This window comes from Papio anubis, chromosome 7, assembly GCF_008728515.1.
Source record: "Papio anubis isolate 15944 chromosome 7, Panubis1.0, whole genome shotgun sequence".
Lineage (NCBI taxonomy): Eukaryota > Metazoa > Chordata > Mammalia > Primates > Cercopithecidae > Papio > Papio anubis.
This window is the reverse complement of record NC_044982.1, coordinates 99,123,693-99,151,539: the sequence shown is the minus strand read 5'-3', so window position 1 is coordinate 99,151,539 and position 27,847 is coordinate 99,123,693. Positions and strand designations below refer to the sequence as shown.

General features: G+C 46.6%; 2 protein-coding genes and 2 non-coding genes across 9 annotated transcripts in view; 1 reads left to right on the top strand and 3 right to left on the bottom strand.

The window, feature by feature from the left end:
* AP3S2 (adaptor related protein complex 3 subunit sigma 2) overlaps positions 1-11,206 on the bottom strand; it is a 68,860-nt gene extending 57,654 nt beyond the window's left edge. For 2 of the 3 annotated variants that reach the window (XM_021940854.2, XM_021940853.2), the window contains exons 1-3: positions 10,197-11,206; positions 5,326-5,417; positions 4,797-4,908 (exon numbers count right to left, since the gene is read on the bottom strand). In XM_021940854.2, coding sequence (XP_021796546.1) covers positions 4,797-4,908; positions 5,326-5,417; positions 10,197-10,265 — 273 coding nt within the window. In that variant the 5' untranslated portion in view covers positions 10,266-11,206. The remainder of the gene's footprint in view (positions 1-4,796; positions 4,909-5,325; positions 5,418-10,196) is intronic. The other variant, XM_009210920.4, reaches the window with a different exon arrangement.
* Positions 2,499-2,605, bottom strand: LOC116276016. The gene has a single exon (XR_004185476.1). It is a non-coding gene; the product is annotated as a U6 spliceosomal RNA (small nuclear RNA).
* A 3,699-nt stretch (positions 11,207-14,905) lies between the features above and the next one.
* LOC116276057 lies at positions 14,906-14,967 on the top strand. The gene has a single exon (XR_004185505.1). It is a non-coding gene; the product is annotated as a U7 small nuclear RNA (small nuclear RNA).
* Positions 14,968-19,163: 4,196 nt separating this feature from the next.
* The window catches only part of LOC103875502 (actin related protein 2/3 complex inhibitor), a 33,017-nt gene continuing 24,333 nt past the window's right edge, over positions 19,164-27,847 (bottom strand). For 2 of the 4 annotated variants that reach the window (XM_009210924.4, XM_009210921.2), the window contains exons 3-5: positions 25,924-26,056; positions 21,399-21,605; positions 20,471-20,999 (exon numbers count right to left, since the gene is read on the bottom strand). In XM_009210924.4, the coding sequence (XP_009209188.1) occupies positions 20,734-20,999; positions 21,399-21,605; positions 25,924-25,936 (486 nt within the window). In that variant the 5' untranslated portion in view covers positions 25,937-26,056 and the 3' untranslated portion in view covers positions 20,471-20,733. Of the gene's footprint in view, positions 19,434-20,470; positions 21,000-21,398; positions 21,606-25,923; positions 26,057-27,847 lie in introns of those variants that run through there. The other 2 variants (XM_009210922.3, XM_009210923.2) reach the window with 2 other exon arrangements.

The window sequence follows — 27,847 nt, the reverse complement described above, 5'->3', positions numbered from 1 at the left end:
TTTTTTTTTTTTGAGACGGAGTCTCGCTCTGTCACCCACGCTGGAGTGCAGTGGCCGGATCTCAGCTCATTACAAGCTCCGCCTCCCGGGTTTACGCCATTCTCCTACCTCAGCCTCCCGAGTAACTGGGACTACAGGCGCCCGCTACCTCGCTCGGCTAGTCTTTTTGTATTTTTTAGTAGAGACGGGGTTTCACTGTGTTAGCCAGGATGGTCTCAATCTTCTGACTTTGTGATCTGCCCGTCTCGGCCTCCCAAAGTGCTGGGATTACAGGCTTGAGCCACCGCGTCCGGCCAACTATTAATTTTTCTTTGTTACACTGACTTGCATTCTTGGGAATAAATACTATTTGGACACAATGTATAATTCTTCTATTTAATAGTATGCAGTTTTCCTGCTAAAGAAATAATTTTAGGGCTAGAAAAGAATATCTAGTATCTTTGTAGATTAAAAAAAAAAAAACACCCAACACACAGAAGAGACAAAACGCAAAACAAACAAAAACCATTAAGGCCAATAAAGCCTAGATGATTTGTTTAAGGGCACATTGCTTGTTAATGGGAGAGTCAAAAAGGAAAAAAAAGTCAGGTTTCACAATCCCTTGGTTCAACTGATTGTTGGCTAAGATTTTAGTTAGTATGTAATTTTATACCAATACTAACAAGCAATATTTGACAAACATCTTCCCCTTTTTTTATTTTTTGAGACACAGTCTCACTCTGTCACTCAGGCTGGAGTGCAGTGGCGCAATCTCACCTCACTGTAACCTCCACCTCCCAGGCTCAAGTGATTCTTCTGCCTCAGTCTCCCATGTAGCTGGGTGCCACCACACCCAGCTAATTTTGTTTGTATTTTTAGTAGAGACAGAGTTTTATCACATTGGCCAGGCTGGTCTCAAATTCTCGACCTTGTGATCCTCCCGCCTTGGCCTCCCAAAGTGCTGGGATCACAGGCGTGAACCACTGTGCACGGCCCATCTTGCTTTTTAGAGTCAGGTTTTTGGATGATAACCAATTTATTCCATGAAATACGCTTAGGTAGTAGGATTCCTTGTTCTAAGTTTTAAAAAATAACTGAATGCAACATACAGGTTTTAATGTACTTCAACTTTAAAAAATTCTGTGACCCCATTAGGGAGTCAGTTCTTTTTTTTTTTTTTTTTTTAACATCTATTATTTTATCCTAATATTATTTCAGTGCTTTTATGTTGACCTCATTTGGGCAGTTTTTTGTTTTCATATTTTTTGAGATAGAGTCTTGCTCTGTTGCTCAGGCTGGAGTGCAACGGTGTGATCTCAGCTCACTGCAACCTCTGCCTCCCAGGTTCAAGTGATTCTCATGCCTCAGCTACCCAAGTAGCCAAGCAGCTGGGATTACAGGCATGTGCCACCATGCGCAGCTAATTTTTCTATTTTTAGTAGAGACGAAGTTTCACCATGTTGGTCAGGCTGGTCTCAGACTCCTGGCCTCAAGTGATCCACCCTCCTTGGTCTCCCAAAGTGCTGGGATTATAGGCACGTGCCACTGCGCCAGGCCAGTGCAGTTATTTTTTGTAGTCAGCTATTTCAGATATATTGGTAGTATTATGTATATATCATCCCTTTAAAACAATGTTTTCTATTTCTATCTTCTTTATATCAATTAGGCCAACTATTTATTAATTTTTATTATCTTTTCAAAGATCAGCTGGGTCCAGTGGTTCATACCTGTAACCCAGCAATTTGGGAGGCCAAAGTGGGAAGACTGCCTAAGCTGAGACGTTCGAGACCAGCCTGGAAACATGGTGAGACTTCATCTCTAAAAAATTAAAAAAATTAGCCAGATGTAGTGATGCATGCCTGTAGGCCCCATTACTCAGGAGGCTGAGGTAGGAGGATGGGTTGAGCCTGGGAGATGGAGGCTGCAGTGAGCTGTGATCACTCCACAGCACTCCAGTTTAAGAGCAAGACCTTGTCTCAAAAAAAAAACAAAAACAAAGATCAAACTTTTTAGTTCCTATTATTTTTACGTTTTACTTATCTGATCTTACCAAATCCAATGTACACTAAATATTTAATAAATGTCTATTAAATTATAAAGTTAGAGGCCGGGCACAGTGGTTCACACCTGTAATCCCAGCACTTTGGGAGGCCAAGGCAGGCAGATCACAAGGTCAGGAGATCAAGATCATCTTGGACAACATGGTAAAACCCTGTCTCTACCAAAACTACAAAAATTAGCTGGGTGTGTGCCTGTAATCCCAGCTACTCGAGAGGCTGAGTAAGGCAGAAGAATCGCTTGAAGCAGGGAGTCGGAGGTTGCGGTGAGCTGAGATCGTGCCACTGCACTCCAGCCTGGCAACAGAACAAGACTCTGTCTCAAAAATAAATAAATAAATAATTTTTTAAAAATTATAAAGCTGGTCTTTTTGTATTGTTAATATAAATCTCCAAGGTCCATTTTCTCTTATAACTGTGGCCCAATTTTTTTTTCTCTTTTAAAAAATTTTCCTTATTTTTTATAATATGAAATGCTTCACCAATTTGCATGTCATCCTTACACAGTGGCAATGCTAATCTTTTCTGCATTGGTCCACTTTTAGAATATATGCTGCTGAATGAAGCAAGCACTCTATCCCAATTTTTAAAATACATTATCACTATATTTCCTTAATTTTCAAATAAACTCATATTATGTACACATTTCTATAGCCTGCTACATACCGTTAACAGTAGTATAAAGCACATTCTCACATTTGAATTCTACAACCTAATATCACTTTTCAGATGGTAGATTCATGACTCAAACCCAGATTTCCTGATGCTAGATCTTGAGCTTTTTTTTTTTTTTTTTTTTTTTTTTTGAGACGGAGTCTCGCTGTGCTCCCAGGCTGGAGTGCAGTGGCGTGATCTCGGCTCACTGCAAGCTCCGCCTCCTGGGTTCATGCCATTCTCCCGCCTCAGCCTCCCAAGTAGCTGAGACTACAGGCGCCCACCACCACGCCCGGCTAGTTTTTTGTATTTTTAGTAGAGACGGGGTTTCACCATGTTAGCCAGGTTAGTCTCGATCTCCTGACCTCGTGATCCACCCGCCTCGGCCTCCCAAAGTGCTGGGATTACAGGCTTGAGCCACCGCGCCCGGCGCTTTTTTTCTTTTTTTGAGACAGGGTCTCACTCTGTTGCCCAGGCTGAAGCGCAGTGGCACGATCTTGGCTCATTGCAACCTCTGCCTCCTGGGTTCAAGCGATTCTCCCACCTCAACCTCCCAAGTAGCTGGGAGTACAGGCACATGCCACCAGGCCCAGCTAATTTTTTGTATTTTTAGTAGAGACAGGGTTTCATCATGTTGACCACGTTGGTCTCAAATTCCTGGCCTCAAGTATCCACCCACCTCGGCCTCCCAAAGTGCTAGGATTACAGGTGTGAGCCACTGCGCCCCACCTTGAGCTCTTTCTATTATGCTGACTCTCAATGTCCAATCTGACTCAGGTTTTAAGAAAGTATTTAAAAATTATCTCCAAGATGCATCTGTTTTAGATGGGTTCATCTTTATGTATACTTTTATGTATCAGTGAATACAATGTATGAAATTTTTAATTATCTTACAAAACTATATATTCAAAATTTCAATTTATTTGTTCCAAGTTATATTTAGCTTTTAAACTTTTATCTTAAGAAAACAAATTTTGTTGTAAGCATTTATTTATTTATTATTTACTTATTTATTTATTTTGAGACAGAGTGTCACTCTGTAGCCCAGGCTGGAGTGCAGTGGCGCGATCTCAGCTCACTGCAAGCTCCACCTCCCAGGTTCATGCCATTCTCCTGCCTCAGCCTCCCGAAGCTGGGACTACAGGCGCCCGCCACGATGCCTGGCAAATTTTTGGTATTTTTAGTAGAGACGGGGTTTCACCGTGTTAGCCAGGATGGTCTCAATCTCCTGACCTCGTGATCTGACCGCCTTGGCCTCCTAAAGTGCTGGGATTACAGGCGTGAGCCACCATGCCCGGCCTATTTATTTTTAATTTATTGTTGTTTTGAGACGGAGTCTCACTCTGTTGCCCAGGCTGGAGTACAGTGGCACGATCTCGGCTCACTGCAACCTCCACATCCCAGGTTCAAACGATTCTCCTGCTTCAGCCACTTGAGTAGCTGGGACTACAGGTGCACACCACCACGCCTGGATAATTTTTGTATTTTTAGTAGAGATAGGCTTTCACCATATTGGCCAGGTTGGTCTCAAACTCCTGACCTCAACTGATCCGCCCGCCTTGGCCTCACAAAGTGCTGGGATTATAGGCATGAGCTACCATACCTGGCCTGTTGTTGTAAGCATTTAAAGTTTACATTTTATAGCTATAGAATTTTCTTTTCCACAATTGTTGTTACTTAAGTTTTCAATGTAGCATCTATTTGAGTGTTTTCTACCTATGGGCTTATTCAAGTACTTAAAAGAAGCTCATCTAGAATCTCACATATAAAATGATGAAATTATGCTAAATGAATAGTTCCCAAGCTAGGATCCCTACACATCTCAGTTTTCATGAAGTTAATAAAAACAATCTGAAAGCAGATTGTGGGCCACCATGTCCGGCCAAAAGTGTAAGTTTGTAAATGAAAACCAAGGGCAGTGCAAGGGCTAGATAGAAACCAATAAATCTACAAGTGCTGAGGGTTTCTCAGGAGCTCTCCCAGAGCACCACCTGGTGGACATCTGGCAACTTTTACCAGTATCAATAAGGAGATGGACACAAGGTTACTCAAAAATCCCGTGGAAACTCTCTAAAGTTGCTGCCATCATTAGCTGACTACACATACCTGGATGAGGTCCAAGATTCCAAGTTCACTCTCTGAGGAATCCACACAAAATACAAAGTAGAGGGTAGCATAGTGTCGGTAGATCAGTTTGTAGTCAGAGCCACCAATCAAACTGCAGAAGATGGGAAACATTTAAATGCCCACAGCTTAATTAAACACATCAAAAAGGAACCTTGTGCCAAAGAATGAGAAAGGGCCCACTGGAAAGGAGAAGGCCAGATGCTAGAAGCAGGCCATTCTTACTAGGTGAATGGCAACCAAGTTTGGCAGAGGTACCTAAAGCCACCTTACCTTACCTTTTCTCCTGCCTATCCTCCCAGGGACCGATCATCCAAATGAGCGATATCAGAAGCACAGTAATTGAACTGCGCCCCCAGAGAGAATTGTGTCTCTCCCTGAGCAGATCATGGTGAGACCAGTTACAGTTGCATCAAGTATCCACCTGACACTTGAGTACTGCCAGAAGATGCAATAATGAAGGGCACTCACAAGTGGATATATGGGGAGAAAAATGAAGCTGACAGTTTACCTTCCACCCTCCAAGAAGTTACAGATGTTGTCATCCCGCTTGAGGACTAAATGGAAAGTCTCTCGAACAATCTGCTGTTGAATTTCTTCTGGCTATGGAACAAAAAGATAAGTGAATCAGTGGGCAGGCCTGAAAAACTACATCCCATCCATGGGGATGGACAGGGAAGAAGTGTTTCTAAGCTGGGAACATCTAAACATTTAGTACTTGTTTCTAGAAATGATAAAAATGATGAGGAAAAAATAAGAGTGAATCTATGAAAAATGGATGACAAGGCTCTGATACAGGAATTAAGATAGGGTATATTTACCTAAATATCTAAGTCACTAACCATTACTGTCCTATAGGTAAGCTGATATTTAAACAAGAAAAGGAACATTGATAAACTCTCATACAAAGTCAGAGAATAACTAGAAGGCCTGATCCTGAAATATTTTGTCTTCCCCTGGAAAACATCTGTGACAAGTATATAATAAATCTCAACAGGTCTAACATTTTAAGAAGGTCAAGATGTGGGCCAGGTACGGTGGCTCACGCCTGAAATCCCAGCACTTTGGGAGGCCAAGGGGAGTGGATTACAAGGTCAGGATTTCGAGACCAGCCTGACCAACATGGAGAAACCCCATCTCTACTAAAAATACAAAATTAGCCGGGCGTGGTGGCACATGCCTGTAATCCCAGCTACTTGGGAGGCTGAGGCAGGAGAATTGCTTGAACCCAGGAAACAGAGGTTACAGTGAGCTGAGATCATGCCACTGCACTCCAGCCTGAGCGAAAGAGTGAGACGCTATCTCAAAAAAAAAAAAAAAAAAAAAAAAAAGAAGGTCAAGAAGTAATCATGTAAATGTTTTAAAAAGTTGTATTGGCAAATACAGCTGCCATCTTTTGTACTGGTAATATAGATACTACATATAAGATGCTGTGTTACTCATCAACAAAGTATTATTGAGAAAAATAGATCACAGATTAAAATTTTGAACAATTAGAGAGCTACAAATAAAATGTTTTATTATTTTTTTTTTAGACTGAGTCTTGTTCTGTTGCCCAGGCAGTGGTGCGATTACAGCTCATTGCAACCTCCAACCCCGGGTTTAAGCGATTCTCCTGCCTCAGCCTCCCCAGTGGCTGAGATTACAGGCATGTGCCACCATGCCCCACTAATTTTTGTATTTATAGTAGAGATGGGGTTTCACCATGTTGGTCAGGCTGATCTTGAACTCCTAACCTCATGGTGATCCACATGCCTTGGCCTCCCAAAGTGCTGGGATTACAGGCGTGAGCCACCATGTCTGGCCTTATTTTTTCACTTACTACGTGCATAAGAAAGCTCAACTCTGATGAAATCACTTTGATAACTCACCTTTGATTTCTAATTATACATATGAGTTTCAGAAGTATGGTTAAAAAGGGTAATGAGAGGGAGAAACCAGCAATTAAGACAGAAAATAATTTAAAGCTCTAGACCATTGCTTCTCAAATCTTAGTTTGCAATGAATCAGCTGTGAATGTTGTTAAAATACAGATTCGGATTTAGCAGGTATAGGTTAAATCCTGAGATGCAAGTCTAGTAAGCGCCCAGGCAATACCATTTCTGTTGGTCTGGGGACCACACTTTGAGTAACAAAGCATAAGAAAACCTTAAATTGGACTTGCCCCAAGAGTTAGAAAATAGGTTCAAGTAATTTTAATCCCTTTTTTTCTACAGCCCTGAATTTAGCTTTGAAAGGGTTAGTTATTTAAAAGAAACAGAGAGGGGAAAAAACAGGGAAAACGTAATTGTGGGGAAATTACTTTGACTCACATGGGTATGGAATGGCTCACAGTATTTACTGAATGAATGAAAACTTGCTAATCATTGGTCACTACAAATTTGAGTAAATCAATCACTATTTTCCTCATTTCCATTTAAAGAACAAAGCTCACAGATGACAGGATGCTGTAAGGAACTAAGTCTATATACTGCAAAATACGAAACATGCTAAACATCAGCACTTTTTAAAACTGAAAACACATCTTTTGAACTAAAGCCTTTTATCTGACTCTGGGGGAAGTGGCAGCAGTGGGAAATGGTATGAAATGATGAGGCTACCTAATTTCTAGTTCAGTAAAAAGGTAAACTACCAATTGCTTACATGCCTCAGTGATTTTAATAACCCCTCATATCATTTTAGTACTCTGTAGTTTTCAAGGTACTTTCATCTATGAGCTCATGAGGTCTTATAAAAATCCTATGATCTCCAAAGATACATGAATGGTCAATAAGCACATGAAAAGATGCTCAACATCATTAGTCATTTTGGAAATTAAAATCAAAACCACAATAAGCCAGGTGCAGTGGCTCACACCTGTAATCCCAGCACTTTGGGAGGCCAAGACGGGCAGATTACTTGAGGTCAGCAGTTCAAGACCAGCCTGGCCAATATAGCAAAACCCCATCTCTACTAAAAATACAAAAATTAGCCAGGCATGGTGGCGGGCACCTGTAATCCCAGCTATTTAGGAGGCTGAGGCAGGAGAATCACTTGAACCCGGGAGGCAGAGGTTGCAGTGAGCCAAGATCACGCCACTGCAGCCTGGGAGACAGAGCAAGACTCAGTCTCGGGGGAAAAAAAAAAGCCACAATGAGATACCACTTTATACCCACTAAAATGTCTTTAATCAAAAAAATAAATAAATAAATAAATAACGAATGGCAGGGATGTGAAGAAAATGGAATCCTTATACATTGCTGATGGAAATGTAAAATGGTGCAGCCACTTGGAAAGTCTGTCAAATAGTTTGCAGTTTCTCACAATGTTCACCATAGTTACCATATGATCCAGCAATTCTACTCCTAGGTATATAACCAAGAGAAATGAAGTCATAAGTCCACATAAAAACTTGCACAAGAATGTTCATAGCAGCATTAGTTAGAAGAGCCAAAAAGTAGAAACATCAGCTTATAAACAGACAATCAAAATATGGCATACCCATATAATGCAATATTATTAAGCAATAAAAGAAATGAAGATCAGATACATGCTACAACATGGATGAATCTTGAAAACATTATACTACATGAAACATGGCAGACACAAAAAAACCCACTTATTTATGATTTCATTTATATGCAACGGAATAGGCAAATTCCATCTGCCACTCTGGAGTAGGCAAATTCCATCTGCCACTCTGGAATAGTCAAATTCCATTTGCCATTCTAGAACAGGCGAATTTAGAGGGAAAGAGACTCTCTAGGGCTGGGACAGTCATGGAGAAATAGGCAATGAGTGCTAATGGGCAGAGGTTTCTTTTTGGGGTGATGAAAATGATCTAAAATTGATTGTGGTGATGGTTGTGCAGCTTCTGTGAACGTGCTAAAAAACACTGAACTGTCCTCTTTAAATAGGTAAACTGGGGCCGGACACAGTGGCTCATGCCTGTAATCCCAGCACTTTGGGAGGCTGAGTCCGGTGGATTGCTTGAGCCCAGGAGTTCAAGACTAGCCTGGGCAACATAGACTCCATCTCTATAAGTAAATAACGTAAAATAAATAAGTAAATAGTATGGCATGTTAGTTTTATCTCAATAACCCTGTTAGAAAAAAACTAGGGGGGAATCTGTATACACACAAATGCAAATACAAATAGTTATGTTGAATACTCATATTTTTACCTCGATGTAATCTACTTAATTAAATGTAATCTAGCTTTAAAAATCTTATGAAGGAGTAAAATTAGTTTTTCATTTCTGATTGAAAAAAGACAGAATAAAAGTCTGAAAAGGGTTTATTAACTTGTCAATAGACGCAAGAGTAGAAAAGGTGGAGCTGAAGCCGGAATACGTTTTCTGACTCTTTTCCCTCTTCAGTTTCACCAGTACCCCAATTATGTAACATTTTGAAACCCCGCCATGAAGAAATAAAATACTGGAAGACAAGAAGCAAATACTGATGTTTATGTGTTTGCAAAGGAACGTGTTGGGAAAATTCAAATTTACGTAATCACTTATTGAGCCCTTATGCAGCAGCATTTATAATTTCTCATCATGTTTCCACTTTTAAACTAAAATTTTCTTCATTTTGAGACGGAGTCTTGCTCTGTAGCCCGGGCTGGAGTGCGGTGGCCGGATCTCTGCTCACTGCAAGCTCCGCCTCCCGGGTTTACGCCATTCTCCTGCCTCAGCCTCCGGAGTAGCTGGGACTACAGGCGCCCGCCACCTCGCCCGGCTAGTTTTTTGTATTTTTAGTAGAGACGGGGTTTCACCGTGTTAGCCAGGATGGTCTCGATCTCCTGACCTCGTGATCCGCCCGTCTCGGCCTCCCAAAGTGCTGGGATTACAGGCTTGAGCCACCGCGCCCGGCCATGTTTCCACTTTTAAACTAAAATTTTCTTCAACCCTACAGAGTGAAGGGTATCTAGTCTCTGGAAAGTCCCAGCCACACTGAAGCAAAATAATTCCAAATAAAGAACTTTTCCAGACCCTTTGGCTATAACAAAAACTTTCAGAAACTTAATATTTCTTCCTCATGAAACTGTGGTCAACAACCAAAAAGATGACAGAACGTGACTTCAATCATTCAAGTTCTCAACGAGGCACACTCCCCACTGTCGCTTCTATCTCGTTCCCAGAGACCCAAGGGAAAATGTCACAAAATGGCACAGAAATGCCAGGATCCAGAAAAGGGTCAGAAAGAGCGGGGGCAGTAGGGCGGGAGACAGAATGCCTGGCACCGGCCTGCGCCCAGGTTAAGTGCTTAAGAAGGGTGAGGGTCATGCACGGTGCAGGAGCCCCAGGTGACCAAGGAGCGATGCCCCCGGGCGCCCAGAGGCCAAAGAGGAGGGAAGAGATAGTGGGCACCCTCAACGGGCGTGGTGAAGCCGGGCCGCACTCACGAAACGCTGGTAGAAGCGGACTAGCCGCGGCTTTCCATGGTTGTTGAAAACCAGAATCGCCTGAATCATCTTTGCCAGCCACGGTTCTCTCAGCACCGGCTACTCCCAGAAATCGCCTCCTTCCGCCACAACACGGCCACTTCCGGTTGGTGCGCTGCTGAGAGCGGCACTCGGAAACTTGGCCCCGGCACCCAGGAGCCCTAGCACCCAAGGGTCCGGCCTCTTTGACGCCCTGGAGAAGGCGGCGGGGTCCCCTGCGGACTGCAGGTGCGGGTGCCCAGGAGCGTGGTCACCTCGACCAGCGTCGGTTGGCCGGTCAGGATGCGAATCCGGATCTATGTCCCTCGCCAAGACCGACAGCTGGCCCCAGAAGCCGAAACTTGACCACCAGCCGGGTTGCCAACACAGAGAGGCGGCGCGAGCTTGCCTTTCTCACCGTCCGCTCCAAAACCTGTACTCCCGCCTTCCCCTTAGCGCTCGCAGAACGTTCCGCGGAGTGGAGACGCCGGTCATTCGGCCGTTCCTCGGTTAAGGAACGTTTCGTTCATTTTTATTTTTCAGTATTACAATGCTGCAGTGAATTACGTAGCTGTCTCTCTGTGCATATGGGCTGTTCCTCCATGGTAGACGGTGAATGGTGGAATTAAAGAATTTTTAGTGCATTTCCTTTAAAATCCCAAATCAATCAAGTTCTTATTTTTGTTTGTTCTTTTAATGACCCAGTGTGGGTAAGGTGGAGCACGTTCGTATACTGCAGATGGAGCAGCGGATACAGCTGCAAATCGATCCAGAGGACTGTTTGGCAATATGGATCAGAAGCCTTTAAAATATGTAACAGTCCAGGCCCGGGGGCTCAGGCCTGTAATCCCAGCACTTTGGGAGGCTGAGGCGGGTGGCTCACTTGAGGTCAGCAGTTCGAGACCAGCCTGGCCAACATGGTGAAACCCCGCCTCTACTAAATTACAAAAATTAGCCGGGTGTGGTGGCGCGCGCCTGTAGTCCCAGATATTTGGGACTCAGATACCCAGATACTTAGTCCCGGGACTGAGGCAGGAGAATGGCTTGAACCCGGAAGGCGGAGGTTGCAGTGAGCCGAGATTGCGCCACTGCACTCTAGCCTGGGCGACAGAGGGAGACTCTGTCTCCAAAAAAAAAACTCTCTCTCTCTCTCTGTCTCTCTCTCTCTCTATATATATATTTATTTATTTATTTAACATTAGACTCAGCGTTTCCAGCTCTGGAATTTATAATAAAATGATTGTGGATGTGTGAGAAGATTTAGCCTCAGGAACATACATTTCTGCCAGAGTATCTTTAGAACAGTAAAATAAAAAAGAAGAAAAAAATATATATCTCAGCAGTGTTATTACAGGGGAAAATGGGAAAAAAATTATTACAAAAATGAGAAATTGGTTAAGTGCATTGTTCTACATGAATATGAGAAATATTAAATAGCTAATAAAAATCATGCTGGGAAAGATTTATGATACAGAAGTGTTCATGACATCTGTTAAGCCAAAAGATTACATGAAGTCTGCACAGGGACAACCCACTTTGCACAAGATTGGCGGCAAATACACCAAAATATGAATAATGTATCTGATGGAATGGCAGAGTCAGGGTGGTTTGATTTGTACAGGCCCCTGGAACCACACTGCCCTGATTCAAAGCATGGTTCTGCGGACTGCCTGGGCACCCTGGGCAAGTTTCTTCATCTGTAGAAAAGGTGTAATATCAGTTTCCTAAACTGGAAGATGAGTCTACTGACTGCAGACAGTTGTTATAAACACAAAAGGAGTTACTATAATATTTGTAAGCACTTGGAACAGTGCATGGCACATAACTGAGTACCACATAAGTGATTTTAAAACATCTTTGGGTGGTAGGATTATCAAGTTTTCCTTTTATTCCTTCAAAGAAATATGTGCTACTTTTGCAGCTAGAGTTTTGGGGTTTGCTTGTTTGTTTTTTCAGAGACAGGGTCTTACCCAGATTGGAGTGCAGTGGCACAGTCATACCTCACTGTAACCTCAAACTGCTGGCCTCAGGCGATCCTCCAGCCTCAGCCTCCCAAACCCCCACAATGCCTGGTCCAGCGTTTTTTTGTTTTTGTTTGTTTGTTTGTTTGAGATGGAGTCTCTGTTGCCCAGGCTGGAGTGCAGTGGCATGATCTTGGCTCACTGCGACCTCCGTCTCCCGGGTTCAAACAATTCTCCTGCTTCAGCCTCCCTAGTAGCTGAGATTACAGGTGCATGCCACCATGCCCAGCAAATTTTTGTATTTTTAGTAGAGATGGGGTTTCACCACACTGGCCAGGCTGGTCTCAAACTCCTGACCTCAAGTGATTCACCCATCTCAGTGTCCCGAAGTGCTGGGATTACAGGCGTGAGCCACTGCACTTGGCATGGCCCAGTTTTTAAATAAATAAAAACCCAAAGTCAATTGCACTGAAACTTGACAAAAATGTTTAAAATATTGAGGAAAGGCCGGGCGCGGTGGCTCAAGCCTGTAATCCCAGCACTTTGGGAGGCCGAGACGGGCGGATCACGAGGTCAGGAGATCGAGACCATCCTCGTTAACACGGTGAAACCCCGTCTCTACTAAAAAATACAAAAAACTAGCCGGGCGTGGTGGCGGGCGCCTGTAGTCCCAGCTACTCGGGAGGCTGAGGCAGGAGAATGGCGTAAACCCGGGAGGCGGAGCTTGCGTTGAGGGGTGACCGCTCACTTCAAGCTCCGCCTCCCGGGTTTACGCCATTCTCCTGCCTCAGCCTCCCGAGTAGCTGGGACTACAGGCGCCGCCACCACGCCCGGCTAATTTTTTGTATTTTTAGTAGAGACGGGGTTTCACTGTGTTAGCCAGGATGGTCTCGATCTCCTGACCTCGTGATCCGCCCGTCTCGGCCTCCCAAAGTGCTGGGATTACAGGCTTGAGCCACCGCGCCCGGCCATGGCCCAGTTTTTAAATAAATAAAAACCCAAAGTCAATTGCACTGAAACTTGACAAAAATGTTTAAAATATTGAGGAAAAATATCAAAGAAAATTCTGAAACAGAATTATGAAGAACTAGCTCTGCCAACTATTAAAACCTACTTTGATGGTTCAAATTGTAATTATAGGAAGACTAACTGAAATACTATAAATAATTTAGGCACAAAATAATTTTAATATGTGATGTAGGAGTGGGAAGGAATTCAGTAAATACTATTAGGATAAACTGGTTAGCAATTTGAAAATAAGTAGTTAAGTATAAAACCAGATAATAACCTAAATAGAAGAAAACGAAATTGAATAATATCCAAAAATCTGCATTAGCTTAGAAGCAATAAAAATCACAAAACATCAATAGATATATAAAGATTTTTTTATGAAAAGAATTATTTAATGGAAAAATCATTAAAATATGGCAAATGGTTACATTTAAAATACAAATAACTCTGATAAAGAGGTATCACTCCCCATCTCCCCAGTAGATAAATGGACAAAAAAACTGAATAACAAAGGGAGAAATACAGCTAGGAAAAGGAAAAAATGTTTAAGCTCACTATAAGTGGGGGGAAAGGCAAATTAAAATATATTAAAATAGGCCGGGTGCGGTGGCTCACGCCTGTAATCCCAGCACATTGGGAGGCTGAGGCGGGTGGATCACGAGGTCAGGAGATTGAGACCATCCTATCTAACATGGTGAAAACCTGTCTTTACTAAAAACACAAAAAAATTAGCCAGGCGTGGTGGTGGGTGCCTGTAGTCCCAGCTAATCGGGAGGCTGAGGCAGGAGAAAGGCGTGAACCTGGGAGACGGAGGTGAGCCAAGATCGCACCACTGCACTCCAGCCTGGGCGACAGTGAGACTCTGGCTCAAAAAAAAAAAACTATATGTATGTGTGTGTATGTGTGTGTGTGTGTGTGTGTGTGTGTGTGTATATATATAATTTTCACCTTATCCAAAATCATTTTTAAAATGTTTTCATACCCAATTCTGACAAGGGCAGCATAAAAATGGTTCTCCCCTACATTGCTGGTGAAATTATGGTTTAGAACAACTCTTTTGGGAAGCAATTTGGCAATATAACAAGAACTTTACAAAAGATTTCTAGATTCTCAGTAATATGACTCCTGGGAATCTGCTCCTAAAGAAATAACCCAAAAATATAGTTAGAGGTGGGGAATTAAGGGAACTATATAATTTTCAACATTTTTGGAAACAATCCTGTTAGCCACACAGGGATCAATTTAAATATCCAAAAGTTGGACCATGACGGAACTATCCAGTGGTAGCAATCTTAAAAATAATGGTTGCAGGTGGGCATGGTGGCTCATGCCTGTAATCCCGGCACTTTGGGAGGCTGAGGTGGGAGGATCGCTTGAAGTCAGGAGTTTAAGAAAAGCCTGGCTAACATGGTGAAACCCCGTCTCTACTAAAAACACAAAAAACTAGCCGGGCGTGGTGGCGTGTGCCTGTAATCCCAGCTACTAGGGAGGCTGAGGCAGCAGAATAGCTTGAACCTGGGAGGCAGAGGCTGCAGTGAGCCAAGATCGCGCCATTGCACCCCAGCTTGGGCAAAAAGAGTGAAATTCCATCTCAAAAAAAAGAAGAAAGAAAAATGGTTACAAAGACTATGTAGCAATATGGAAAGTGATTATGTAACATTAATCGAAAAAGTAATATCAAATTTTATGTGTGGGCATAGTGTTACAACAACTACGTACAAGTATTACAGATGTTTTAGAATTTGTCTAGCAGGTTTTCCAGTTTGTACCAGAAAACCCCTATGCAAGTTTACAGAAACCAAAACTATGTACACAAATTACATGCTAAAAAACCCAAACACTAAAAATTATGAACATGACTGAGTGAAACTGTGAGGTTTTTTTTCCCCTTTAAATATATTTCCTAAGTGCATTGCTATTTATGGAGATTAGTTTAGTCCCTCAAAAATTCTTCCTATATCGTTCGGGCACAGTGGCTCATGCCTGTAATCCCAGCACTTTGGGAGGCCGAGGAGCATGGATCACCTGAGGTCAGGAGTTCAAGACCAGCCTACCCAACATGGTAAAATCCCATCTCCACTAAAAATACAAAATTAGCTGGGTGTGGTGGCACATGCCTATAATCCCAGCTACTTGGGATTATGGTAATACTCCTGCTGAGGCAAGAGAATCTCTTGAACCCGGGAGGTAGAGGTTGCAGTGAGCTGAGATTGAGTCATTGCACTCCAGCCTGGGCAACAAGAGTGAAATTCCATCTCAAAAAAAAAAAAAAATTCCCATATGAATGAAGCTCAGAGGATTTTCTTGGTTCTGTTTGAAGATACAAAATAACTGTCAATTTCCATCATTAGGCCCATGGTGAAAGGCAAGCTGGACACTGGTGGAAGAAAAGAAATTCAGATGGATAGAGGAAAGGGACCTCCCGATAAGAAAAGAGTCCAGGCAAGGCGATGGAAGTGGGAGAGTGACCTGCTCCGGAAACAGCCAGCCCCTCCGTGGGACCAACACAGCCCTTCCCAAACTGTTTCTCAGAGCAGCTGTCCCATGAAATGCTCCTCACAAAAACGGGTTCTATGACCAAAGAAATGTGGGAAATACTTAATCATACCCTGTCCTGAAGAGTTACAGTAAATGTTAGTATAGTAAAAGCTCTGGGAAATCCTACAGAAATGTTTGAGTTTAACATTACGTTTGTCCCAACAAATTAGATCATAGAAACACCACCGCTTTTTGTTTCTAGCCCTATTAACAACCTGTGGAATATCCCTCGAGCTGGTCTGAAGGGATCGCCGCAGAGCTCTTAAGGAGGAAGCGAGCCAAGAGAGGAGGGTTGTGACGTTGTGATGAGCTCTGAGTTGTATTAAGGAATTTGAACTTTTCATCTGGGGAGTAATAGGATCCAGTCTAGCTTCTGAAAGCTGCCCCTGCCAGCCACATGGGGGCCCCTGAAAGCAAGGTTTCAGCCCTGCCATATTTGCTCAGCTCCCCACAAGTGTATCTAGGAAGGCTCCTGCCCTGGCTGGGCCTGCCCTAATGCCTGAGCCAGTCCTGACCAGGGCAGGAGGTGCAGCAAAATCAGGGGCTTTGGCCTCACCGTCTGCCCATGTAGATGCCCATGCAGCCTCTGAGCCACAGCAGCTTCCCATCTTCTCCCTTCCTAGTCCCTAGCCCTAGGGAAGAGGATTTTGCATCAGTTTCCCTACCTGCTGAGCCTGGGACCCTATTCTTTCTTTCTTTTTTTTTCCTTTTTTGAGGCAGAGTCTCACTCTGTCACCCAGCTCACTGCAACCTCTACCTGCTGGGTTCAAGAAATTCTCATGCCTCAACCTCCCAAGGCATTGGAACTACAGGCACGTGCCACCATGCCCGGCTACTTTTTGTATTTTTTGGTAGAGATGGGGTTTCACTGTGTTGGTCAGGCTGCGTTCGAACTCCTGACCTCAAGTGATCTGCTCACCTCAGCCTTCCAAAGTGCTGAGATTACAGGCGTGAGCTACTGCACCCGGCCCTGGGGCCCTGTTCTTATCATCAGCCCACTTGGTTTTCCCATCCCTAGGGAGCTGGTTTCAGTTCTCTATACTTCTTAGCCACAGGCTGGGCTCCTCCTAAACAGCAGGTCACCCAGAACCATAACATCACTACTTGTGCACCACAGCACTGCCACTCACCCAGAATCTGGGCATCATTCTTGACCCCTTCGTCCCCTCCCAGGTCCTGTTGATTTTGCCCCCTGAATGCCCCTGAAACCATTCTCTTCTTGTCATCTCCCCTGCCACTGCTATAGCCCAAACCCTCTAGCCTCTCACCCAGGCAACTGCAGCAGTCTCCTAAAGGAGCTCCTCGCCTCCAGTTGCTCTGTAGTCAAGTGACCTTTGAAACATAGATCAGATCTCACTCTTCATGGTATCACTGGCTTCCAGGATGTTAAGGGTAAAGTCCCCAAATGCGTGAGGATGCCATGCCCAATCTCCAGCTTCATTTCAAACACCAGCCCCCATTCTCTGAGCTCCAGACACAATGGCCTTTCCCTTTCTGAAGCCCCCTCCAAGACACCCCACCTTTTTTGTTGCTTTAGGACCTCTCCTATCGACACACTGGGCCTCCTTGTTTGGAATGGTGACCTGTCCATATGAGTTTGCCATACCCTTTGGGCACAGTGCTTTAGACAGCAGGATGTCTAAAGACACTGGGTGACTCTACCCCCAGTCAGTGTCCCCAGCTATCCTTCTGCTCAACCACCTCCCTGGCCACCCCCATGGTTGAGGTTCCAGCATGGCCTGCCTGTGAGAAAGTCCCATTCAGACACAGAACACCAGTGAAGTGGCTACCACGTCTTCTGGCCCCGTTTCCAAGACCTTTCTTAAAAGTAAGGAAGCAGGGGACAGTGGAAGGAACATAAGATTTGCTTTTGACAGCTCTGGGTTTGAATCCTGATTCTGCTACTCATTAGCTGTGTGACTCTGGGCAGGTTGCTTAACCTCTCTGAGACCCTTTTCCTGCTCTGTAATATGAATAGTCCAGTAGTTAAGAATGTGGGCTTTGAAATCTGGGTGCTTGGGTGTAAATTCCTCTTGCCACTGTATACTATCCTAGAGCTCTGAGCTTTAGTCTCATGAAAAAATGGGGATAATCAGTACCTCATGGACTGTTGTGACAAGTAAGATATCGCAAGTGCTTAGCACAAGTATGAGTCATTATTATCATGGAAATCATCCAGCATTGTGTTTGACACATTAGGGGCACTCCATAATTATTAGTTCACCACCACCCTCTCTTTTCCCAAGTCAAGCAAGATCCACATGCCAAAGTCCTGATGACATGGAGACTTCAACTCCAGGTCTCTTCACAGATCTGGGTGTGGGTATACCACCCAAAAAGGCAATGTTCACGACCCAAGATAAATGGCTTCCTTCTCCTAGGAACATTGCTCAGCTGAAAGGCTGTTTACACCTGACAATAACCCAGTAAGGGTGGAGGAATTCCTTTCTGAAGATTTGCTCATTCATAAAAAGTCCTCCAGGTATAAAACAACAACAAAAAAGGTATTCTCAAAACTGTAGCCTGGCAGAGTGAGTCTGAGAGATGCAGACCAGCCAGCCACACCTAGGAACACTGTTGGCCTCTCTGGGAACGCTGTTGGCCTCTCTGGGAACGCTGTTGGCCTCTCTGGGAATGCTGTTGGCCTCTCTGGGAATGCCATCTACCAGGAAAGCAGCCAGGGATGTCAGACGACAGGAACCCCCGAGGTGGCATGGGATCAATGGGGGAATAAAGACCTGGCAACTTGGGAGGCGGGGGGAAGGTACAGGGGACACGGAGGCTTGAAGCGGCATAGTAGAGGCTACAACATGGAGTGCTAAGGAGGGGGCCAGTGGGGAAGGAAAGCAGGAAACAATGAGAACAGAGGAAGAGCTCCGCTAACTTCTCTCAGCTGCTCTGCATTTAGACAAAAGGATATTCCCAATCTGCACAATGCAGGTTGAGATTACTCTGGGGCTGCGTGAGAGTCTCTCCACCACCACCTCCAAAAACCAGGCTGCTATCCAGGGCGAGGGTCAACATGAGGCCGGGTGCGGTGGCTCACACCTGTAATCCCAACACCTTGGGAGGTGGAGGTGGGTGGATCGCTTGAGTCCAGGAGCTTGAGAGCAGCCTCGGCAGCACAGTGAGACCTCCATCTCTAATTTTTTTGAGCCGGAGTCTGGCTGTGTCGCCCAGGCTGGAGTGCGAGGTGGCACAATCGGCTCACTGCAGCTCCGCCTCCCGGGTTCGCGCCATTCTCCCGCCTCAGCCTTGAGTAGCACAGGACTGCGGCCACACTGCATGAGGCCCAGTTTTGTATTTTTAGTAGAGCCCGGGGTTTCACCATGTTCAGCCAGGATGGTCACCGATCTCCTGACCTTGTGATCCACCAGCCTCAGCCTCCCAAAGATGCTGGGATTGAGCTTGAGCCACCACCACGACCTCTAATTTTTTCTTAAAGGGTCATCATGTGTCTGGGAGGCTAGACTCACATGCAGGGGAGGGGCAGTGGAGCGGCATGGGACCCACCACCAACACAGTGGTCATGGGTTTGGTTTTAGCAGAGCTTGTTCAAAGAGTATTCCAAGGTGGCTGTGGGGAAGAACCAGGTAAGACTTGGCTGACTGTTCTCTCCAGCTCCAGAGTAGAAGTTCATGGAAGAAATTCTCAACAATGCTACAGAAGGTGCTGGTGCCCCCGGAGGCAGCCACATCCCTCAGTCATCCTGGAGAAATCCAAGGGGTAAAGAGATACAGAGAGAGCACATGTCATAAACGTCGCTGCAAGTTATCAGACAAACAAGGGTTCAATCGCGTGGTACCTGTGGGGCCCATGAGTGCTTGCCTGGGCCCACCCTTATTAGAGCTGGCCTGGCAGATCCAACAGCTCTTAGACTGTTTTTCAGTCCAAGACTTGCTTTATGAAGACAAAAAGGAATTCAGACACTCTCATCTGCGTGCCCTTGCTTTCTCTGGCAAAAATCATCTCCATCACCTAGATAGAGCATTTTTCTGTGACTTCTTTGCTTTAAATGTTCATTTTGAGGCCAGGTGTGGTGGCTTAAGCCCATAATCCCAGCACTTTGGTGGATCACCTGATGTTGGGAATTCGAGACCAGTCTGACCAACATGGAGAAACCCCGTCTCTATTGAAACTACAAAATTAGCCAGGCAAGGTGGCACATGCCTGTAATCCCAGCACTTTGGGAGGCTGAGGCAGGAGAATCACTTGAACCTGGGAGGCAAAGTTTTCGGTGACCTAAGATCACACCATTGCACTCCAGCCTGGGCAGTAAGAGTGAAACTCCGTCTCGAAAAAATAAAATAAAATAATAAGTGTGCATTTGGGGGCCTTGTGACATCAATTCAACTCTTTGGGTAAAATATATTTCAGAAAAACAACTGTGAACCTGGGCAACATGGCAAGACATTGTCTCTACAAAAAATAAAAAAATTAGCCAGGCATGGTGATGCATGCCTATAGTTCCAGCTACTTGGGAGGCTGAGGTGGGAGGATCACTTGAGCCCAGGAGTTTGAGGCTGTAGTGAGCCATGATCATGCCACTGCGCTCCAGCCTAGGCAACAGAATAAGACTCCGTCTCCAAAAAAAAGAAAAGAAATGAAAAGAAAAGCAACTGTGAATAGGCTGAGGATCAATGAGGGGACTGACTCTCAGCAAAAGAAAAACCAGTAAGGACCAGGTCAGCCATTCTCCAGACACTTCAGGCAAGCAGCCCAAACCAAAGGAGGAAAAACTACGCATTCAGTTGTTCAACTGCCTCAGCATTGTTAATATATTCACCTGAAGTAGAGATGTTTTGAGACTTAATGACCATCATTAATATCCCTCTGCACCCCCTTCTTCCTACCACTTGGGAATCTTTGGGGCATAGTTAGGTTCACAGCCACCTACAAGGAAGGTCCCAGGTTGTCATTCTTCATACCTTAAAGGAATTTTCCTGATGCTAACATACTCCCAAGTGTTTCACAGAATTCCACTAAAGCTAGGGGGTAAGATTCTTCTGTCATCTTCTCATCCTAGCCACAACCTCAACCAGTATGTACCATACTCCTGCCAGGAGATTCAACTGCACCAACACCAGGTGCACAGTTCCCCACTGACCTACCCACTCCTCGTCCTCTGCCCCGTCCCCCTGCTCTCGGATCTCCGCTGCAGCCCGCTCCGAACACTTTTGGGCCATGATGTTGTCTGTCCAGGATGCCCCTGTCTTTCCATCACCAGCGAAATTACACTTTGTCACTGTTCCAGCCTCAAGTTTGGCCAGTGAATCTGAAAGAAGAAATGAAGCTGAATGTCCTCTGTCCCTGTGGTGGAAACATAGCGAGGGCTGGGCCCATTGTGGTGGGGTCCCCTAGGCCTGGGTTAAGCCACTGTTTTTTCCAGGCCTAGATGTGGTCAGTGAATCCCTGGGTGGGACCCCCAAGGTATGGTGGGGAGAGGTCGCTCACAGGAACCATGGGATTGGGTGGCACCTGGGGATCCAGGCTGTCGAGCCTAATGGCCCTAGGGCACCTGTGCAGGGATTTAGGAGTAAATCTCCAGGACTTGGTTGTGTCCCCACGGAGGCCAGACCTTGCCTGCTCCCATGAGCTCTAGACATTAGGGAGGCCGAGAGCTCCCATGGGCCACACAGGAATGGTGGGCCACAGTGAGGGTTGCACTGCTCACCCAGGAAGGGGCCATCGCCCCGAGTCTTCAGCCGTACCCCGGCCCCCAGCTCGAGCTCCATTGCCTCCATCTCCGACTCGGGCATCCAGAACGCCACTGTGTGGTCGGGGGTGAGGCTCTCTGTTAGTGCCAGCAGCTCTGGCTTGTTGACCAGCCCCTTCAGCGCCTCGGGCGTGAGCCTGTCAGTGTCCCCCTTGGCTTCCACCTCTGCAGGCACAGAGCACAGGAGGGTCATTATTACTGTGGCAGCAAGCACTTCCGCAGGGCCTCTCAAGAGCCAGGTGAGGGCTGAGTGGTTCCAAGCTCAGTCACCCGGAGGCTGGGACTCGGTGCCCATTCTGCGAGTCCTCAACAAGGAACTCCACAGCAGAGGCGGACAGGCATGGGCTGGGGACAGGCAGCCTGGTGCAGATCTGGGCTCCACAATAACTTGGGCAAGTTACATCACCTCTCTGTACCCGAAAAATAGGATAAAATCGGTACCTACCTGACAGGACTGACATGACATATAAAGGAAATAAAGCACGTAGCGCAGCGCCTGGCATGTGGACCCCTCAGTGAGCGTTCATATGTTTTCACTATTCCCATCTTACAGATGAGAAAACCAAGGCTTAGAGAAGTTCAGTAATTAGCTCAAGGTCACATAGTAGTAGAGGAGGCAGGATTCAAAGCACCCCAACACAATTCCATCTTGAGACCCCGGTGGCCAGGAAGGGTTCTGTCCAAGCCCTCAGGGTCTCCTTGGCTGGGGTGAGGTCTACTGGAACCAGGAGTAAACTCTGGTAGTCCCCCTCCTCTTTCCTGTTCCTGGCAGAGTTCGTGGGGTAAGGGAGGAGTCCTAAATCCAGGTGCTGGATTAGGGGAGGGGCACTCCTGGACTGTGAAGTGGGCCCAGCCTCACAGGGCTGGATGTTCACAAGGCCACGCCCCAGCACAGCAATCCCGGAGCTTGTCCCACAGGCTGCCTGCGCCACGCCAAGCCCAGGTGGCTGCACTTTGCTGAAGAACATCCCAGTCAACCCATGAACACATTTCATGGAGCACATTTCATTCATGGGGTACAACCTCAGCCGACCTCTGTCAGGGATGCCTTCTGGGACTGCACAGGTGGCTGCCCCCACAGGACCGCTCCATTCTCCTCAGCCCTCTGCCCGACACCGGCTAGACAGAGCATCTCACCTTCTTTGCAAGGTAACAGAAGCCATCAAGTGGGGCCTCTCACTTCCCTGACACCACTTACCTGTCAACTCACTTTTTTTTTTAGATGGAGTCTCACTCTGTCACCCAGGCTGGAGTGCAGTGGCACAATCTCAGCTTATTGCAACCTCTGCCTCCTGGGTTTGAGCAATTCTCCTGCCTTAGCCTCCCGAATAGATGGGATTACAGGTGTGCACCACCACACCTGGCTAATTTTTGTATTTTTGGTAGAGACGGGGTTTCACCATGTTGGCCAGGAGGGTCTCAAACTCCCAACCTCAGGTGATCCACCCACCTCAGCCTCCCAAAGTGCTGGGATTACAGGCGTGAGCCACCACGCCAAGCCATCAACTCACTTCTGACCACACAAAACATCTCCTCTTTTCTTCAGTCTCAAAGGATAGGAGGCCTCTCCTCCTGCCTCAAGCCAGCTCCTCCATCTGGGCTGCAGACCCTTTCCCACCTCCTGAGGACCTGTCTCTCTCTCCCTACTCCTTGACCTTTCCTCAAGGCCTTCCTGCATTCTGGCTTTGACACCTACTGCTCCAGACCCCATGTACCCCCACCAGAGTCACCGGTGAGCTCTTAACCGGCAAACCTCTTGGATGCTCCATATCTCAGATCTAACTAACCCTTGGGCAGTGCCTGACCCCATTGTTAGCTCCTCACGCCTGTTCCCCTTGGCTTCAAGGGGCTTTAGAGACATGACACCTTCCCCATCCCTCGGACCTTTCAGTGGCTCCATCTCCTGCTCTTCCTTCTCCATCCACCTCCCGTTGTTGCTGTTTCCCAAGACAACCTCCTGGGCCCACTTCTTTTCTCCTCCTGGGTAACTTGGTCCACTTCCGTAGCTTCAATACTCTCAATGTGCTGCAGCCCAGTTCTCTCCCCAAGTTCTAGAACTGTCCTCCAAGGCCTCAGTGGACCTCTACCCAGCAGTGCTCCTGGCAACTCAAACTCGGTGTGTTCCAAACAGATCTCCTCTACACAAACCTCTCACTCCTCCATTCCCCTGAGCCTGGCACCCATGCCCAACCTCTGGTGTCATCACGACTCCTTCCTCTTCCTCCCCAATAGCCAAGCCAACAGGCCACTGTGCCTCCTCTAGCTTGAGCTGCTCCAGTCTCTGCACCCCCACTGACAGGTCCTTAATCCTGGCCTTCTTATCTCTGTCCTAGGTGACCATAACAGCTTCTTCACAGTCCTCGCTGGGCTCCAGGCTATTTGCCTCCCTTGGGATTTTCAAACACAGACCTGATCATGTCACCTGCCTACTTAAAACCACTCACTACAGGGCTGCCCTGCACCCTCGGTTAGAGCTGAGCTCCTCAGTGCCTGCTCCTCCTGCTGCCTGCCCTGCATGGCTTCACATACCTGGGTTAGGAACTCTTCAACTTCCAGGCATTGGGCACCCTCTGCCTCTCTGAAACACCCTGCAAATCCCTGGCACCTGGCTGACCTCTGCTTATCTTTCAGGATTCAGTCCTGGTATTCCCTGCTCCAGGGCGTCCCCAGTCATGCCTGCCTGGGCTCAGCGCCCTTCACAGGATCCAGGCCCAGGCCTCTCTATCTCCTCTACTGGACCGAGAACATTTCAAGTATACTACTGGGTTTTGTTCATCCCTGGACCCCTCAGTATGTGGCACAAGGGCTGGCACATGATATAGATGATCCCTAATGTTCAGAGAGTCAACGAGTAACTGAAGGTATGAATGAATAAAGTGATGGCGTCCCACTCAACCTCAAAACCTTCTCACCCAGGGGCAGACAGCAAAGAGGCCCTACCAGAGACAAAATTAGGAAGAAGAACAAGATCATGGAGGGTCTGCTATGATCAGAATGTATCCCCCAAAATTCATTTGTTGACAGGAGGCTGAGGCAGGAGAATCACTTGAGCCTGAGAGGTGGAGGTTGCAGTGAGCCAAGATCGAGCCACTCACTCCAGCCTGGGTGACAGAGCCAGACTTTGTCTCAGACAGAAAAAGAAAAGAAAAGAAAAACAAAGAGACAAACTCAGCTGTCTTTCCTCCACTGACGGAGTATGGACGTAATGCCTAGAAGTAAAGTGGCCACTGAAAAGTATTATTATTATTATTATTATTATTACTATTATTTTTTTGAGACAGAGTCTCACTCTGTTGCCTAGGCTAGAGTGCAGTGGTGGGATCTCGGCTCACTGCAGCCTCCACCTCCAGGGTTCAAGCAATTCTCTTTCCTCAGCCTCCCAAGTAGCTGGGATTACAGGCGCCTGCCACCATGCCCAGCTAATTTTTGTATTTTTAGTAGAGACGGGGTTTCACCATGTTGGCCAGGCTGGTCTCGAACTCCTGACCTCAAGTGATCCACCCACCTCGGCCTCTCAAAGTGCTGGGATTACAGGTGTGACCCACCGCACTCACCCTAAAATTTTTTTAAAAAAGAAAAAAATCATACGTTGAAACTTAATCACCAACGTGATAGTATTAAGAGGTGGTTCCTTTATGAGGTGAGAAGGTCATGGCATATGAGTGGGATGAGTGCCTTTACAGAAGAGGTTGAAGACAGAGCTGCCTTGCCTTCTGCCATGTGGGACTCAGCAAGAAGGCGCCGTCTCTGAAGCACAAAGCAAGCTCTCACCAGACACCGAATCTGCTGGCACCTTGACCTTGGACTTCCCTGCCTCCAGAACTGTAAGCAAGACATTTTTGTTCTTAAGCAGGTGCGGTGGCACACACCTACAGTCCCAGCTATTCTGGAGGCTGAGGAGGGAGGATCACTTGAAGACTGTAGTGCGCTATGATTGCACCTGAGAATAGCCACTATACTCCAACTTGGGCTACATAGCAAAATCCAGCCACTAAAAATGCACAAAGAAATAAAAATTTTTAAAATTAAGAATACAATAAACAAACACATTTCTGTTGTTAATAAATCACCCAGCCTAAGCTATTTTGTTATATAACACGCATGGACTAAGAGCCCAGAACCAAATGAGGATTTGGGCAGTAAAACGGAAACCACCTAGGGCCTGGCCTGGGCTCTGCACAAAGGCAGTTAGAGCCCAAAGCCAGGTTTGTGGGTGATTCTGCCAGACACAGGAAATGGCAGGAGGTGGGAAGGCCAGCCTGGTCCCTGGGATGGAGGGGAGGAAACGGGGATCCTCTGAGTGAATGGGAGGCAGGAAGGAGTCCAGCCCCAGGAGTGGGTGGGGAAGCCTCAGGCCACACACGGGGCTTCAGCATCAAGCAGGATGAGAAGACACTTTCCAGGGGCCAAGAGGCTCAGAAGACAAAGGCTGCCACACTGCAGGAGGGCCCTGAGGGAGGGAGGAAGGGCAGAGGATACCTACTGTAGGATGACATGAGGAAGCCCGTGTTCACCTTCCTGGTGGCGCTGAAGTTGGGCTCGATTTCATTTCCCTTGGCGTCGAATTTACGGCGATGGATGTGACTGGGCCGGATATACAGCACATAGTAGCGCTCCTGGGGCCAGGCAGACAGAGAGTGAGGGAGGCGGCCTCATCCCACAACACACACACTCTGGGCTCTGGCTGCAGCCCCGCCAACCTCACATCTACCCTGGAAGCCCACCTCAGCTCCAAAAGATGTTCAAGCTAGACAGACGCCCCAACCCCACCAAATATTTATTCATTCATGGGTTCACAAGAGCACCTGCCACATATAATGAGCCCTGCTAGAAGTTCTTAACAGGGCAAGCCCAGGGCTTCCACACAGCCAAAGACCAAGAGTATATACAGAAAACCGTAACTTGGGCTGGGCGCAGTGACTCACGCCTGTAATCCCAGCACTCTGGGAGGCCATGGCAGGTGGATCACGAGGTCAGGAGTTCAAGACCAGCCTGACCAGCATGGGGAAACCCTGTCTCTACTAAAAATACAAAAAATTAGTCAGGCGTGGTGGCAGGTGCCTGTAATTCCAGCTACTCAGGAGGCTGAGGCTGGAGAATCGCTTGAACCCAGGAGGCAGAGGTTGCAGTGAGCCAAGATCATGCCATTGTACTCCAGCTTGGGCAACAGAGCAAGATTCCGTCTCAAGAAGAAAAGAAAGAAAGAAAAGAAAGAAAATCATAACTCGGCCAGGCAAGGTGGCTCATGCCTGTCATCCCAGCACTCTGGGAGGCCAAGGTGGGTGGGTCACTTGAAGTCAGGAGTTCGAGACCAGCCTGGCCAGCATGATGAAACTCTGTCTCTATCAAAAATATAAAAAATTAGCGAGGTGTGGTAGCATGCTCCTGTAATCCCAGCTACTCAGGAGGCTAAGGCAGGAGAATCGCTTGACCCCAGGAGGCAGAGGTTGCTATAAGCTGAGATCATGCCACTGTACTCCAGCCGGGGTGACATCTCAAAAAAACAAAACAAAACAAAACAAAATCCATAACCCAAGTCCGAGGACCCCAAATACCATGGAGCAGGAATGGGTACTGCCAAGGTACAATGGAAAGGGCACTGAAAAGGAGCCCTGGGTGAGGGTGGCCACTCTGCCCCTTCCAGCAGATGCAGTGCGTGGGACAAGCCACTCAGTTTCCCCATCACATGGGGATAACGCGATGTCTGTGTTTAAGAATATTATGAGGGTTCAACGAGATAACAGAGGGGCAAGCACAGTGCCAAGTGTGAAGTGTGCTGTAAATGCTGTTTGCCAGTTGTTCAAGGCAGGTGGGTGAAATGCTCCCAGGGCCTGAAGAACAGGTGGCCACTTCCTGGTAGAATCAAGAAAGATGAAGTCTTGGAGGGTGAGGAAGTCTGCCAACTGTGGGAATAAGAAGCCACAGGAAGAATATTAAAAGCCTGGGACAGTATAGGAAATAAAAGTCAAGAGGCCCCTGTGCATGTTTGAGCCACGCAGGGCACCTGGAGGCCTTCTGGGAGCCCAGGCTGGGAAAGCAAGTGAGCTTGGTTCAGGACAGGCCTTGAGTTGGCATTTGGAGTTTGGATTTTATCTGATGGACAAGGAATCCTGAAAGGTTTCTGAGCAGCAGTGAGACCCTCAGATATGTATTTCTGGAAAGACATTTGTCCTGTTGGCAGCAGGGCAGGGATGAGCTCTGGGGACAGCCAGAAGGCAGAGGGACAGGTGCAAGGTTTTATCAGGACAGGCTGAGGGCCCATCTGAGGTAAGCAGCCATGGAAAGAGGAAGGGAAGGCAGGGGAGGGGGAGGAATGGGCAAGGGAGGAGCCCAGTGGGACCTGGCATTGCTTTCCTGGGGAGGAGACAGTGAGGGTTCGCAGCCTGGTGGCTGGGAGGGCAACTGAA